We start from the raw sequence: 12,367 nt of genomic DNA, 5'->3' as shown, positions 1-12,367 counted from the left end.
TGTCCCAGCTGTCACTTCTTTACATTGGCTGCGCGAAAGAGTTGCCATGACAACCGGACACCGCCGCTGCGAGCGGGACACGAGCGGATTGTTGGGCTTTTCGGCTAATGTTTTGTTTTCAGCACAACCCATTAGCCCTCTATATAGTTTATCTCTGTCGTGGTCTGTTCAGTGGTGGCGAGGGCTGCTAAGACGCACAATGCAAAGAGTAAATTCAACCTTCCCTGTTATAATAATATTTATTCCTTTTAAATAGTTTCAAAACATACAATTCCAAACATCAAATTTTAACATCAATCTTCTCCATTATTAAGGGAGCAATGCACAAAAAACGACACCTTAGAAATGTAGCGCTCATCCCCGAAGGAGCCGCTGGTATAACTGGGTCATCATCACTAGTCTGTCTAGGGGAATGATCTTCAGCCGCCCTATTAGCATTAACCGCCCTCTGCTAGTGCCCACAAAGCTGCTGTCCACTCCAGTAATGCAATGCTGAATAACGTTTATTAAACATCTTCACACTGGGGAGAGAGGGTATAGGGATCCTAGACATCCAGGGGTAGTACAGACATAGGCTCCAGACTCACCAGACCTCTTAGGCATCTCATTGTAGATCCACTTGTGATACAGAGGATAGTAATTGAAGTAGCAAATGAGTAGGGATGAGCATAAATCCTCAGGAGGAGAGACACCAGTCATGCCCCTAAAATCCTTGACAAGCCATCCATTTTTCTGGTCCTCTTCCTCTGGCAGCAACACACGGCTCCTCCATAATGGAGGCCCCAGGGAAACACTTCCCACACACACCAGCCTATGCCCACCCCCAGGCCTCAGGCTTAGCCTGTGGGTAGGCTGGACAGCACCCAGCTGGTCCCGGCTAGTCTGAGCACATGCCAAATCCCTCCAGTTTATGTACCCTATCCCAGCATGCACCACTGGTTGAGAGAAACCCAGTGATTGGCTGCTGTACTGTGCATACACTCACAGTGCCTCTCATTGGCTGTTCCACAATATAGCAGAGTCACACTCCGCCCAGGGGGGTACAGTTAATGCCAGACACCTGGAATTAACCATAAATGCCAACTAGAATCCAGCCAGGCTTACTACAGCCCTGGCAATCATTAACAGGGCTATTCACTAAAGTGTGAAGAGTTTGGAGAAGGCCCGGAGAAGGGAACAATCTAGGACAAAATGTTTTGGGGGCTACCAAACCAGAGACATACCTCTGATGAAGAATCCCCGATGTCTTGCTGGCTATTTGGAGCAACCCCCTGGCGGCGGGTTGTTAGGTTAGTTCCCATGCCAGGCCTACAGCTAAAACTTTTGCAGCGTTGGGCCCTTAGAAAACCAGTTCTGGCTTCAGTCTTTTGAGCCTGTGGGCCATGTCAGGAGACACATACACTTGGTTGCAACTTAGTTGCAAAGGGCCCCTGAAGTCCGTAGGTGACGGCCTGGTCCATCGGAGGTCGCGCCGAACACCTGGCCCAACCAAAATAATCTTCAGGGTTGCGGACTACAAGTTACACGCTGGTTACTATAAATGAAACTCTTTTCCATGATGCTGTATACTCCACAGTTGTAATCTCCTGGGATTGCAGGGTCAGCGTGTGGCTGCGACCATAAAGCAATCACCCATTTGCCGGCACCACACCCATTCAACTAACGCTTTGTATTATTTCCCCAGAATGTAAGGCACTCTGTGAATGGGCAAGGGTGATTCTGTTAGCGATTCACCCCTCGCCCGTTCACAGCGGAGGGATGAGACCATTTCTTGGCGCGTCTCCCAGATATTGCATCTGTAACTTCAGGAGAAAAAGGGTATCTTAAAAAAATTAACCCTTGCAGTGGGGCGACCACCGCTCTGGAAGGGTTAAGTGGTCCTTTTGGTCTAGGGTCTAAAATATAGACGATACACTCACCTGATCCTTGGTCCCCCTGCAGTGACTGCTTACTTCTCTTCCCCTCTGTTCCGGCTGTGGTATGTCCCTCTGCGTCCTCATGTCCAATGCAAGTCAATGAACATGATGACGTCACTGATCCTTAAACAACCGGAGCCCAGGGAAGAAGAAGCTGCGAGGATTGGGACAGATCACTGTGAACATGCTCAGAAGAACTTGGATTCAGCCATGTTGTCTGCTGCAACAAAACATCTAAAATGTAAGATTTATTTTTTAAGTTTTTTATGTTGGGGATGCACTGATATCGAGTGCTCGCCCAAATGCTTCGATACGTACCCCTGATACCAGATTTCCGGAGATTTCCTCTGACCGGCAGTGCTGTGAGGGAACATGGAACCGGCTTCCCAGCCAATCAGCATGGAGCTGGCCAAACAGCAAGAAGCTGGGCGGTGGGTAATGACACACTGTCCAGCTTCCTGATTGCCTGGGAAGCCAGCTCCATGCTAGCTGTTTGGCCGGCTTGATGCTGATTGGCCGGGAAGTCGGCCTCCCAGCCAATCAGCATTGAGGTGGGCAAAGAGCATGAAGCCATCTTCCCGGCCAATCAGGAAGCTTACTGATTGGCTGGTAAGCCGGCTCCATAATCTCCCTCTGACCGCAAGTTCAGGTATCAGGGGTAAGTATGGGAGCATTTGGGTGAGTACAAGTACTCGCCTAAATACTCTGTATTGGCACCGATACTAATATCGGTATCGGTGCATCCCTAATAAATATCGGTACTCGTAACCGATACAGAAAAACAGGTATCGGTGCATCCCTAATTTTTTGTTATGCTGTCTGACCAGCAGTGCCGCGAGGGAGCATGGAGCCAACTTTCTAGCCAATCAGGAGGCCGGGCGGCGGGTCATGACCCGCCTCACCGTTTCCTGATTGACCTGCAAGCCGGCTTCACTTGTTGCTAGGCAGCCTGGCTTCCTGAACAACCAGAAAGCCGGGCAGCACATCATGAACCACCTCTCGGCTTCCTGACTGGCTAGGAAGCTGGCTACACTTTTTGCTAGGCAGTCTGGCTTACTGACCAATCAGGAAGCCGAGCGGCGGGTCATGACATGGCTGCTTTGCAGTGTCGCAAGAGAACATGAAGCCGTTGTTCTTTCGATAGAACACCGGCTTCCCAGGCAATCAGTCATGACCCGCCCGGCTTCCTGATAAGCCGGGCCCATAGTATCCTGGGATGCCGGTATCGGTATTCAGTATCCGGAAAAAAGATATTGGTACTCGTACTCGATACCAAAAACCCGGTATCAGCGCATCCCTAGTTATTATTATTATTGCTTTTATAACTCATATTCAAAGCAATGCTCCCTAATAATGTACTGACTATGCTGACAGCTCTCCTGCTGCCTGTCCTTTAATTAGATATACTTTATGTTAAGATCAATGACAGTATTGTCACAGTTGACACCGCAAGCTGCAACAGAAAGAGTTAGCAGGCGGGCCCCGTTGAATTTTTGCTATGGGGCTCCACAATTCAAAGTCATGCCCCTGAGTGCCAGCCAGAATCTGCGCAGCAGCCGAGCTTTAGCTCTTCTCCGAAGGCTGGCGTTTCCTGTTCTCTTGACTCAGGAAGCAAAACACTGCAGCGTGCGAAAGTGAAAGAAGATCCAGGAAGGGCTGAACGAGCCAGTGATGAGGAGGCCGGAGCCTGCTAAATCCTCATTGTTCAGACACAGGCAAGGAGAGGGATCAGCTGTGCAGCCCAGAGAGCAGTAGCAGAGCAAGTAAGGTGAGGCTAGTACAAAGGGTGTTGTACAAAGGGCGTGCTGGCGTGCATTTCCTGATCCTTCACACATCTCATATTACAGGAAGAGGATTTGCAAAGAGGAAGCTGCAAACTAAAGCTGCAGTGGCAAAAGTAGGCCGGAGGAACCCCTTGAAAGAAAACAAATACCTAAAAGGAAAAGTATTGCCATTCTGATAAACTTCAACGCAGCCTGCAGCCAACCGCGTCCGATTTGCATCTGTTTCCGGGCAACAAGGAACGTTTTCCATGGCTAGTTCAGGAGATGCATCCCAGCTACCTTATGATGGCACATGTGACGCCTGTGAACCCGATGAGGCCAAGGAGGCCGCGGTCATCTGCGAACAGTGCGCATTTTCATACTGTGAAGCCCACGCTGAGGAACACAGGACGCAATTTGCCAGCCACAAACTGATGGACATCTCAGAGATCCTCGCCGAGGAGGAAACGACCCCGGTCGGCGAGCCGGAGACAGGCGACAAGCAGAAGCAGGTTTCGGACAGGAAGAACTGCCCCTTGCACAAGCAGGAGCTGAGCCTGTACTGCAAAGAGGACTCCAAAATCATCTGCGTCTTGTGCGCTGTGGCTGGGGACCACCGCCAACACCAGCTGATCACGCTCAACGAGGCCTACCAGGAGATGAAGGTACATGGCTGAGCGAGAACATCATCATGAGTGATGATGGCGTGCCAAGTGCAGTCAACGATAGCAACCGAAGTGCACCAGAAGTAGGGGGATGCCATTCCTTCTGAGAATGCTAGTTTTCTGGCTCTTAGGCTTCAACACATTTGAGCCACAGGCGCAGAACAAAAACATCAGAAAAGTAGTGGCGTTCCATAAAAAAGCTCTGAGGCCATTAACGGACAGCCAGGCAACTTTTGTTCTCAGTTGGAGACGTTAGCAATAGCAGACTACATAATTATCTCATGACAGGTACACTTTAACATAGAGGGACATAGAAAATCATTGTTTGCGTTCAGATCTGTTCACGAACGTGCGTTTTGTGGACCTGGACGCTCCATTTGTGACAGTAGTGCGCATGAGGCTTAGATTCGGTTGCCATGGGTTACTGCACTTTTTGTTCCATGCACAAATGCTAATAACAATGTTTATGATGTTTTATGGGTTTTACAGAGACTTCTGAAAACAAGCACACGCGCCGGCTTCGCTCTGTTAATGATGCGTGGTGGATAATAGCCAGCGAGGAACATAGAGCTGCTGAAGCTAATAATATTATTCAAGTACAGTATATCTGAAGCCAAAATATTTTCTATTAGCTGTGGAAGCTTAGTTTTTTATTGCTGTCTGTGTCACTGTTGGGGAGATTCGCCCTCTTTAAGAAACGTTAGTGCCCCTTAGAGCTTAGGGGGGACGCACTGGGGAGAGTGGGAATAAAAAATACCCCGGCATCTGTGATCCATGGGAGTAAACAATGCGCTGGGCACTGGGGTCAGTAGGAGGGATAGTGCCCCGTCAGTGGTGTCAATGAGAGGGATAGTGCCCCATCGTTGGTGTCAATGGGAGGGATAGTGCCCCATCGTTGGTGTCAATGAGAGGGATAGTGCCCCATCGTTGGGGGCAATGGGAGGCATAGTGCCCCATCGTTGGTGTCAGTGGGAGGAATAGTGCCCCATCGTTGGGGGCAATGGGAGGCATAGTGCCCCATCGTTGGTGTCAGTGGGAGGAATAGTGCCCCATCGTTGGTGTCAGTGGGAGGAATAGTGCCCCATCGTTGGTGTCAGTGGGAGGAATAGTGCCCCATCGTTGGTGTCAGTGGGAGGAATAGTACCCCATCTTTGGTGTCAGTGGGAGGAATAGTACCCCATCGTTGGTGTCAGTGGGAGGAATAGTACCCCATCGTTGCTGTCAGAGGGAGGAAATGTTCCCCATCATTGGTGTCAGTGAGCTGAATAGTACCCCACTATTGGTGTCGGTAAGAGAAATCGTTCCGTGCCAGTGGGAGAAATCGTTCCCCATCATTGGTGCCAGTCAGAGGAATTGTTCCCCATCATTAATGTCAATGAGAGGAATGTTCCCCATTATGGATGTCAGTGAGAGGAGCTGTTTTTTGCATCATGGGTGTCAGAGAGGGGTATAGTACCCCATCATTGGTGTCAGTAGGAGGAATTGTTCCCCATCATTAATGCCAATGAGAGGAATTGTAGCCCATTATTGATGTCAGTGAGAGGAGCTGTTTTCCATCATAGGTGTCAGAGAGGGGTATAGTGCCCCATCTTTGGTGTCAGTGGGAGGAATTGTTCACACTGGCCTCAGGTTGGGGACCACTCATTTTAATCATGTTTTTTATTGTATCCATAAAAAATGTAAGTAATTAATTCACTGGGCACGTGGCAGGGGTGTGCTCTTTGCCTACATACTCCGTGTCTCCCTCTTTTCCATCTCGTAGTTGTGAGGTACGTCTATCTGTCCCAGTAACCATTGTCACAGGGCAGAAAGTGATAGGAAAGCTTTCACAGTTGTCACTGAAACAGGAAAGGCGGGGAAATCCTCTCTTTTCTCTCACTTCCTGTTGTGTTCCTGGGATGGGTGGTCCCTGGCCTATCCAAAAAGGTTTGGCTTTAGATATACTTTTATAATGCATTCAAGCAATGGTGCTAAGAGTCAGTCCTTGTCTGTAAAAGAGAGAGAGAGAGAGAGAGAGATACATAGACAATGCAATGTGCAAACAAAGATGTCGCTTTAAGCAACCAATACTGTATTAGTGTCTGTGTTATAAGTGTCTGAGAACCTGTAATAATGTGATTTGAAAGCTGAACTCCGGGCAGACATCCAGGTACACAGATGAAATACACATATAGGAGATGTTTTACCTGCTATTCCACCTGTTTTTCTGTTCATCCAGTCCTGAGATTTACACAGCTCTGCCACACAGCACAGCCCTGTCTGTCATGGTAGGAGACCTGATTATTCTCTTTTGCAGCTCAGTAACACTTTTAAGGTTAGGTAAGAACCACACAGGAAATTACATCTCTTTACCTGCTTGTTGTCAGTCTCCTTAACTGTAGCAGTGGCGTCACAAGGGGGGTGTGGCCTGCACCCAGGTGACACCATTGGAGGGGTGACACCAGTCATTTTGGCGTCACCCCCTCTGAAAATTCGGTCACTTGGTCATGGGCCAAGAGTCCAACAGATACAGGAGAGAGGAGGGGACCCGGCGGCATACCTTATCCCGCCAGGTGAACGTCCCCTCCTCTCTCTGCCGGCGTCCATCACCAAGATGACCGCCGGCAGTTACACCAGGATGGCCACGCATGCGCGATGACAGTGGGATGCTGATGAGATTGCTGTCAAGCAGTTAAATCTCTCGGTAGCAAAGGGACTTAATCTCCAGAGTAGAGCTAGCTTTACAGGTCTTGCCCCTCCCCCAGCCTGTGACTGGACAGTGAAAGGAGAAGCATCAACCTGATCAAGTCATCTATTGATCACCCTGCTCTTTCCTCCTATCAGTGTGTCCCTTGCACTGTAGTACAACTGACTGGCTCTTTGCACTGCATCTCCCCAGTCTGAGCCCTGCTGTACAAGGACTGCAAGGCACTGCTTGCAAGTCAAATTTAGGCACTTGCAGTACATACATTAAAAAAAAAAAAAAAATTAGTGATGTTTTATTGAATAAATAATATGATTTCAGAGCTTCATTTATTTGTGTGGTTTTTTTTTTTTATACCTGTCTGGAGTTCAGCTTCAAATACATACATATATACATACATACATACATACATACATACATGTAGAACATGTGTGTTTGTGTGTGTGTATAAAGAAGCAAACCTGCCCTTTAGCGCAACACAATGCTCATATGAATGCTCTGTGCATTGTAATGCGCTGCGTTCAGGTGCATTTTGTTTCTTGCGTTGAGGTTTATTAAGTGCATGTTTAAAGGGAATGACCTCTCTATGTCCAATGTGGGCAGAAAAAAAGCACATTAGCGCACTCAGAGATTCAAAGGGTTAGGAATATGTTTGCCAGCACAGTTGCCATGTTTTAGAACCACCCCTGCGTCGGGCGTGATGCTGCTTTGCCTGATGATGAAACGTTGCCCTTTCTCTACGGCCTCATTCACACAGGTGGCATTACATGATGGACGCTCGGTTTTGTACACATGGCGCCCGCCAAACATGACCTGCTGTAAAAAGCTCTTAGCAACCTGACACACTCTGACCTGCATCTTGCCCCCATACACATCTCCCTGCCTGGCTCTTAGCAAGCTGGGGTGCTCTGGCCGGCGTTCTGCCCCCATACATACAGTATCTCCCTGCCTTGCTCCTGGCAATCTGGGGCACTCTGGCTGGCATCCCACCCGCATACACATCTCTGCACCCACTCTGGCTGCTAAGAGCCAGGCCGGGAGTAGTGTATGGCCCTTACACATCTCCCTGCCCGGCTGTTAACAACCAGGGACGCTCTGGCTGGCGTCTTGCCCAGCTCCTGGCAAACAGTGATTTTACTGTTGCGAGGAGTTGGTTGGAACGCCAGCCAGAGCATCCCTGGTTGCTGAGACGGGCGGGGAGATGCGCATGGGAGAGAGAAGAAAAGTAATCTGGGTCATCTGACCCACGGAGCGGAGCCCCCCCTTCCCTCTCCCCTCAGGTAGTGCCCAAGGCATGTTCCATACCCTGGATACACCACTGGTGCCGACCACTTTGCACACAGTTGAGGTCTGGCATGGCAATACGAAATCCTGCTTTAAATGTAAAAAAAAAGAAGAAAAAAAGAAAACGGGTATCGCAAGGGACGGCAGTATCACATTCTGAACGCCTGTAGACCCTCCAAAAGCGATCAATTGTAATTTCAGATGGTGGTAAAGCTTCCCATCCGCGTGAACCTGGCCTGTGTCTTGCTGAATGTAGAGACTATATGCAGATAATCTAGGTGTGCTGGCAACATATTCATATCTGATAGCTGTGGTGCCGTCCACCAGTTCTTTTGGCACCCCATACATAAGGGTCATCACCGGTTTGGGATGCACTGGAGATATCCTTCTGATTCATCGGTGCAAAGGGGCCCCTTAGAAACCAGGGCCATTGTCTTTACTGCTAGCTTTGCTGTGTGTGTCCTCCCGAAATAACATGTGCTCTAGTGACCTTTACCCTCCTTCCTATAGAATAGAAAGCCCGTTGACCTGAAGGTGGCCATGGGGGATATGGTGGAGAAGCTGAAGGAGAAGCTCATCAACCCCAACGTAAGTAAGAGTGTTGTTCCCACGCCCTGTGTGCGCCCCTCTTGTCTCTCTTACCCTGCCTGCCACTCTTTACTGCCTCTCCGTAGCGCCGGCTGCTGCCCTCCCTGCATGTTTTATGGGCTGCTGGAGGCTGTCTGGGAAACTGTAACTGAAGCACTTTACTCAAATAGCCTGGACGCCATTCAAGAAGCTGCCTCGCTGCTCTTCACTTTCCTGGCGTCGCCCGGTGTATTATTAATGGGTTCAGTGGGGACTCTTTTAATTCAGCTGCTAGGGAACAAAAGAGAGCCCTCCATAGTGCGGCCGGAGATGGTAAACTGCACTCCTCCAGGGGGACTTCTAATCTCTTATCCCGGAGACAACATCCAATGTGGAATTAAAGGGGACGTCCGCAGATGAACATGAATAGTGTGTTTAAAGCTATACTGAAATCCACTTGTTCTTGGCTTTAACGCCTATCTTCAGCAGATATTATCCTCATACAAGAGTCGTGTGTATTCTTCTTTTTGAGCTTTGTGTATTTCTTCCAGATCTGTGCAGAAACTTGCAGATTCCTGTAATAAAAGACCGGTCACTGCTGCTCTCTCTACCTGTGCAAGGTGACTGGTCTTGTCTCCGCCCCTCTTGTGGTTATCTGCAGGCAGCCTGTAGTGGGTGGGGACTGCAGGGTACCTCCCACAGCCCTGGTTTTTGCACAAGGTATGTACAGCACAGTGATGATGCCGTTGCTACTTTTTTAAGGTAAACATCTGAGATTGCAAAAATATTTGGTAGAGATGCACCGCAATTACATTTTTAAACTGAAACCGAAATGTCAAAAAAAAAAATTCCGGTCTTTTAAAAAAAAAATTATTTTATTTTTATTTATTTTTTACTTTACTGTTAGGGGCTTAGGGGCTTTGGGGAAATATCAGGGTTCTAAACAGGCCTCTTATATTTCCCTTTTTAAAAATAGAAAAAGTGATTGAGGACACAGGGTCCTCAATCTCTCCTTTTTCTGCAGCCCCAGCACTCAATGAGCAGGATGCTCTCAGTACAAAGGCTTCGTGTTCATTCACAATCTGGAGATAGTAAATATTTACGATCAACCCAGTCATGAATGGACAGGAAGCCTCCGTACTGAGCTGCTTCCTGTTCATTCATAAAGTGAACAGATAGTAAATATTTACTATGTCCCCGTTTATAAATGAACAGGAAGTGATGTATAGCACTTCTGCTCATTCATAACTGGGGGCATAGTAATCGCTATCTCTTCAGTTATTTACACACACTGAGCGATCAGCCCAGTTCTCCTTCCTGCACTGCCCCGCTCGGCATTCAGACATGTCTCCTCCCCCCGCACCGCCCCTCCCAACAACTTTTCTCTAGATCAGCTCTGTGTACCCTCTGATCCCCATTGCATCTGCCAACACAGGTGGGGGAGAACAGCGCAAATCAGAGGGGACACAGACCGAAGCTTGCACCCAGCAGGGAGGAAGGAAGTTGGAGCACCGTGTTTTTGCCCATGTTTTTTGTACTATTGTACTATTGGCATTTTGCCCATAGTACCATTTTCGCCTGAAATGTCGGCGCATCCCTAGTATTTGGCGCCTATTGTAGAATATATTTAGACAACTTTTTTTTCTTGGCCGGACTTCAGCTTTAATCTAGTGTTACAGCATTATTTTGGCAATTACTGGTACAAATTGCTCTCCTTCAGAGATCTATATCTCAGCCATAGAGGCGTCACCGCTACATTTACAAGGTAATAACTGGGCTTGCAAAGGCATTTGGTGCAGTTACTAGTAATAATAATGAATAATAATATTAAAGAAGAACTCCGCAACATCTTTACCCTTGGAGTAAGGAAACTCCAATACCGCAAGGGTTAAGTGCTCGTTTTGGTCTAGGGTCTAAAATAAAAGAGAGCAACTCTCCCAATCCTCTGTCCTGCCTGACTGCTAGACCAGTCCATAACTAGACAACGGCAGTCCAAGGATCCGTGCCATTATCATGTCCAATGATGTGCGTTAGACATGAGGACACGGAGTGACATACCACAGCTCTGATCCTCGGAGCTGGAAGGCTGTGACCGTTCAATACACAGCATATAGAACATGATGACTCACGGACCTTAGACCGCTGCAGCGTATGGGGTGAGAGGCTGCAGGGACTGATCTAGCAGCCAGCTGGCACCACGTATCAGGTGAGTGTTCCTTTGATATTTTCCTCTCTAGACCAAAATGAGCAGTTAACCCTTACAGTACAGGGGTAGCCCCACTGCAAGGGTAAGAAAACATTTCCACAGAGTTCCTCTTTACTATATTTAAATGAAAGATGTTGTGCCTGGAGTTGCTGGTGAGGTGGACGGTGACCTGAAACGCTGCTGAAGCTCAATCAATTGAACTGCAAATCGCTGTAAAGTAAACCAGTTGGCGATTCCATAGAAAATAACTACAATTTAGTGAGTAAACAAGTAATTGTGAGCCACCCCCCCCCCCCCCCCAAAAAAAGGGGGTCACTGCTAATAAATGGCCGGCCTGACATGGCCCTCAGGGTTTACATACATTGAAGTCCGGCCAAACACAAAGCCCAATGCTTACACATGGAAAAGAAAACTTTGGACGTTCAGCTTTTTCCCAACATGAGTCCCGTCTCTCCCCGCTCTCCTCCCAAAGTCCCAGCGTGCCCCCAGTCCTGGCACCGATTCACATGCGTTGCCTTCTGTGACTGTTATAGTTAAGAATCTAATTAAGGAGAGGCAATAATTCTCAGCGACACTTTCTAGAATTCCGCAGACTCAGCCAAAGTGAGAACAGTGGGGAGCAGTGTAAGTCGCTGTACAGCCGGCCTCTGTAGGACTATCGTGGGTACCGCTTCCCCGGGTGAATGTGCCTAATGCAAACATTATAGATGGAAAGGAAGTGGATTTCTCCTGCAGTGAAAGTGCAATCTTCTATAAAGGAATTTTTCAACAATCTAAATCCATATGGTTACTGAAATCTTATGAAATAGTTTAAAGCTGAACTCCATGCACAACAGCTTTCATTTAAAGGGTAATTCCACTTTCCCAGGTGAATTTAGGAAAAGGGAATTACCCCCCACCAATCTGCTAAGCTGCTCCTACCTGTTAAAAAGCTCTTTTCCCCTTCACAGCTGCTGGTGTAGGACCCGTAGCCCGTACACAGCAGCGTAGCCCTGCGGTCATTATTTTCAAATCCTTTAGCAAATGGCGATCAGTGATTGAGAGGCCAATGATGAGTGAGAAGGAGAACCGCTACTTAGCAAGGATAGCTTCTCATAGGTCAGCGCTGACCAATGAGTGCTCGCCATTTGCGAGTAGAATTTAAAATACCGACCGCAGGGCTGCACTGCTGTGTAAAGTCTACGGGTCCTACACTGGCAGCCACGGAGAGGAAGGAGCGTTTTAACATTTAAGAGCAGCTTGGTAACCCAGGAATTCATTAGCAGGTAAGAGCAGTGAGGTGG

The 12,367-nt window shown here is 48.2% G+C and overlaps 1 protein-coding gene across 1 annotated transcript in view; it reads left to right on the top strand.

The window, feature by feature from the left end:
• The first annotated feature begins 3,899 nt into the window (after nucleotides 1–3,899).
• TRIM44 (tripartite motif containing 44) overlaps nucleotides 3,900–12,367 on the top strand; it is a 19,934-nt gene continuing 11,466 nt past the window's right edge. The window contains exons 1-2 of the mRNA XM_018557463.1: nucleotides 3,900–4,344; nucleotides 8,822–8,899. Of these exons, the coding sequence (XP_018412965.1) occupies nucleotides 3,949–4,344; nucleotides 8,822–8,899 (474 nt within the window). The 5' untranslated portion in view covers nucleotides 3,900–3,948. The remainder of the gene's footprint in view (nucleotides 4,345–8,821; nucleotides 8,900–12,367) is intronic.

This window comes from Nanorana parkeri, unplaced genomic scaffold (genome assembly GCF_000935625.1).
Source record: "Nanorana parkeri isolate BGI_ZX_2015 unplaced genomic scaffold, ASM93562v1 scaffold285, whole genome shotgun sequence".
Lineage (NCBI taxonomy): Eukaryota > Metazoa > Chordata > Amphibia > Anura > Dicroglossidae > Nanorana > Nanorana parkeri.
The sequence above is the reverse complement of the archived record's forward strand: the minus strand, read 5'-3'. Positions and strand labels throughout refer to the sequence as shown.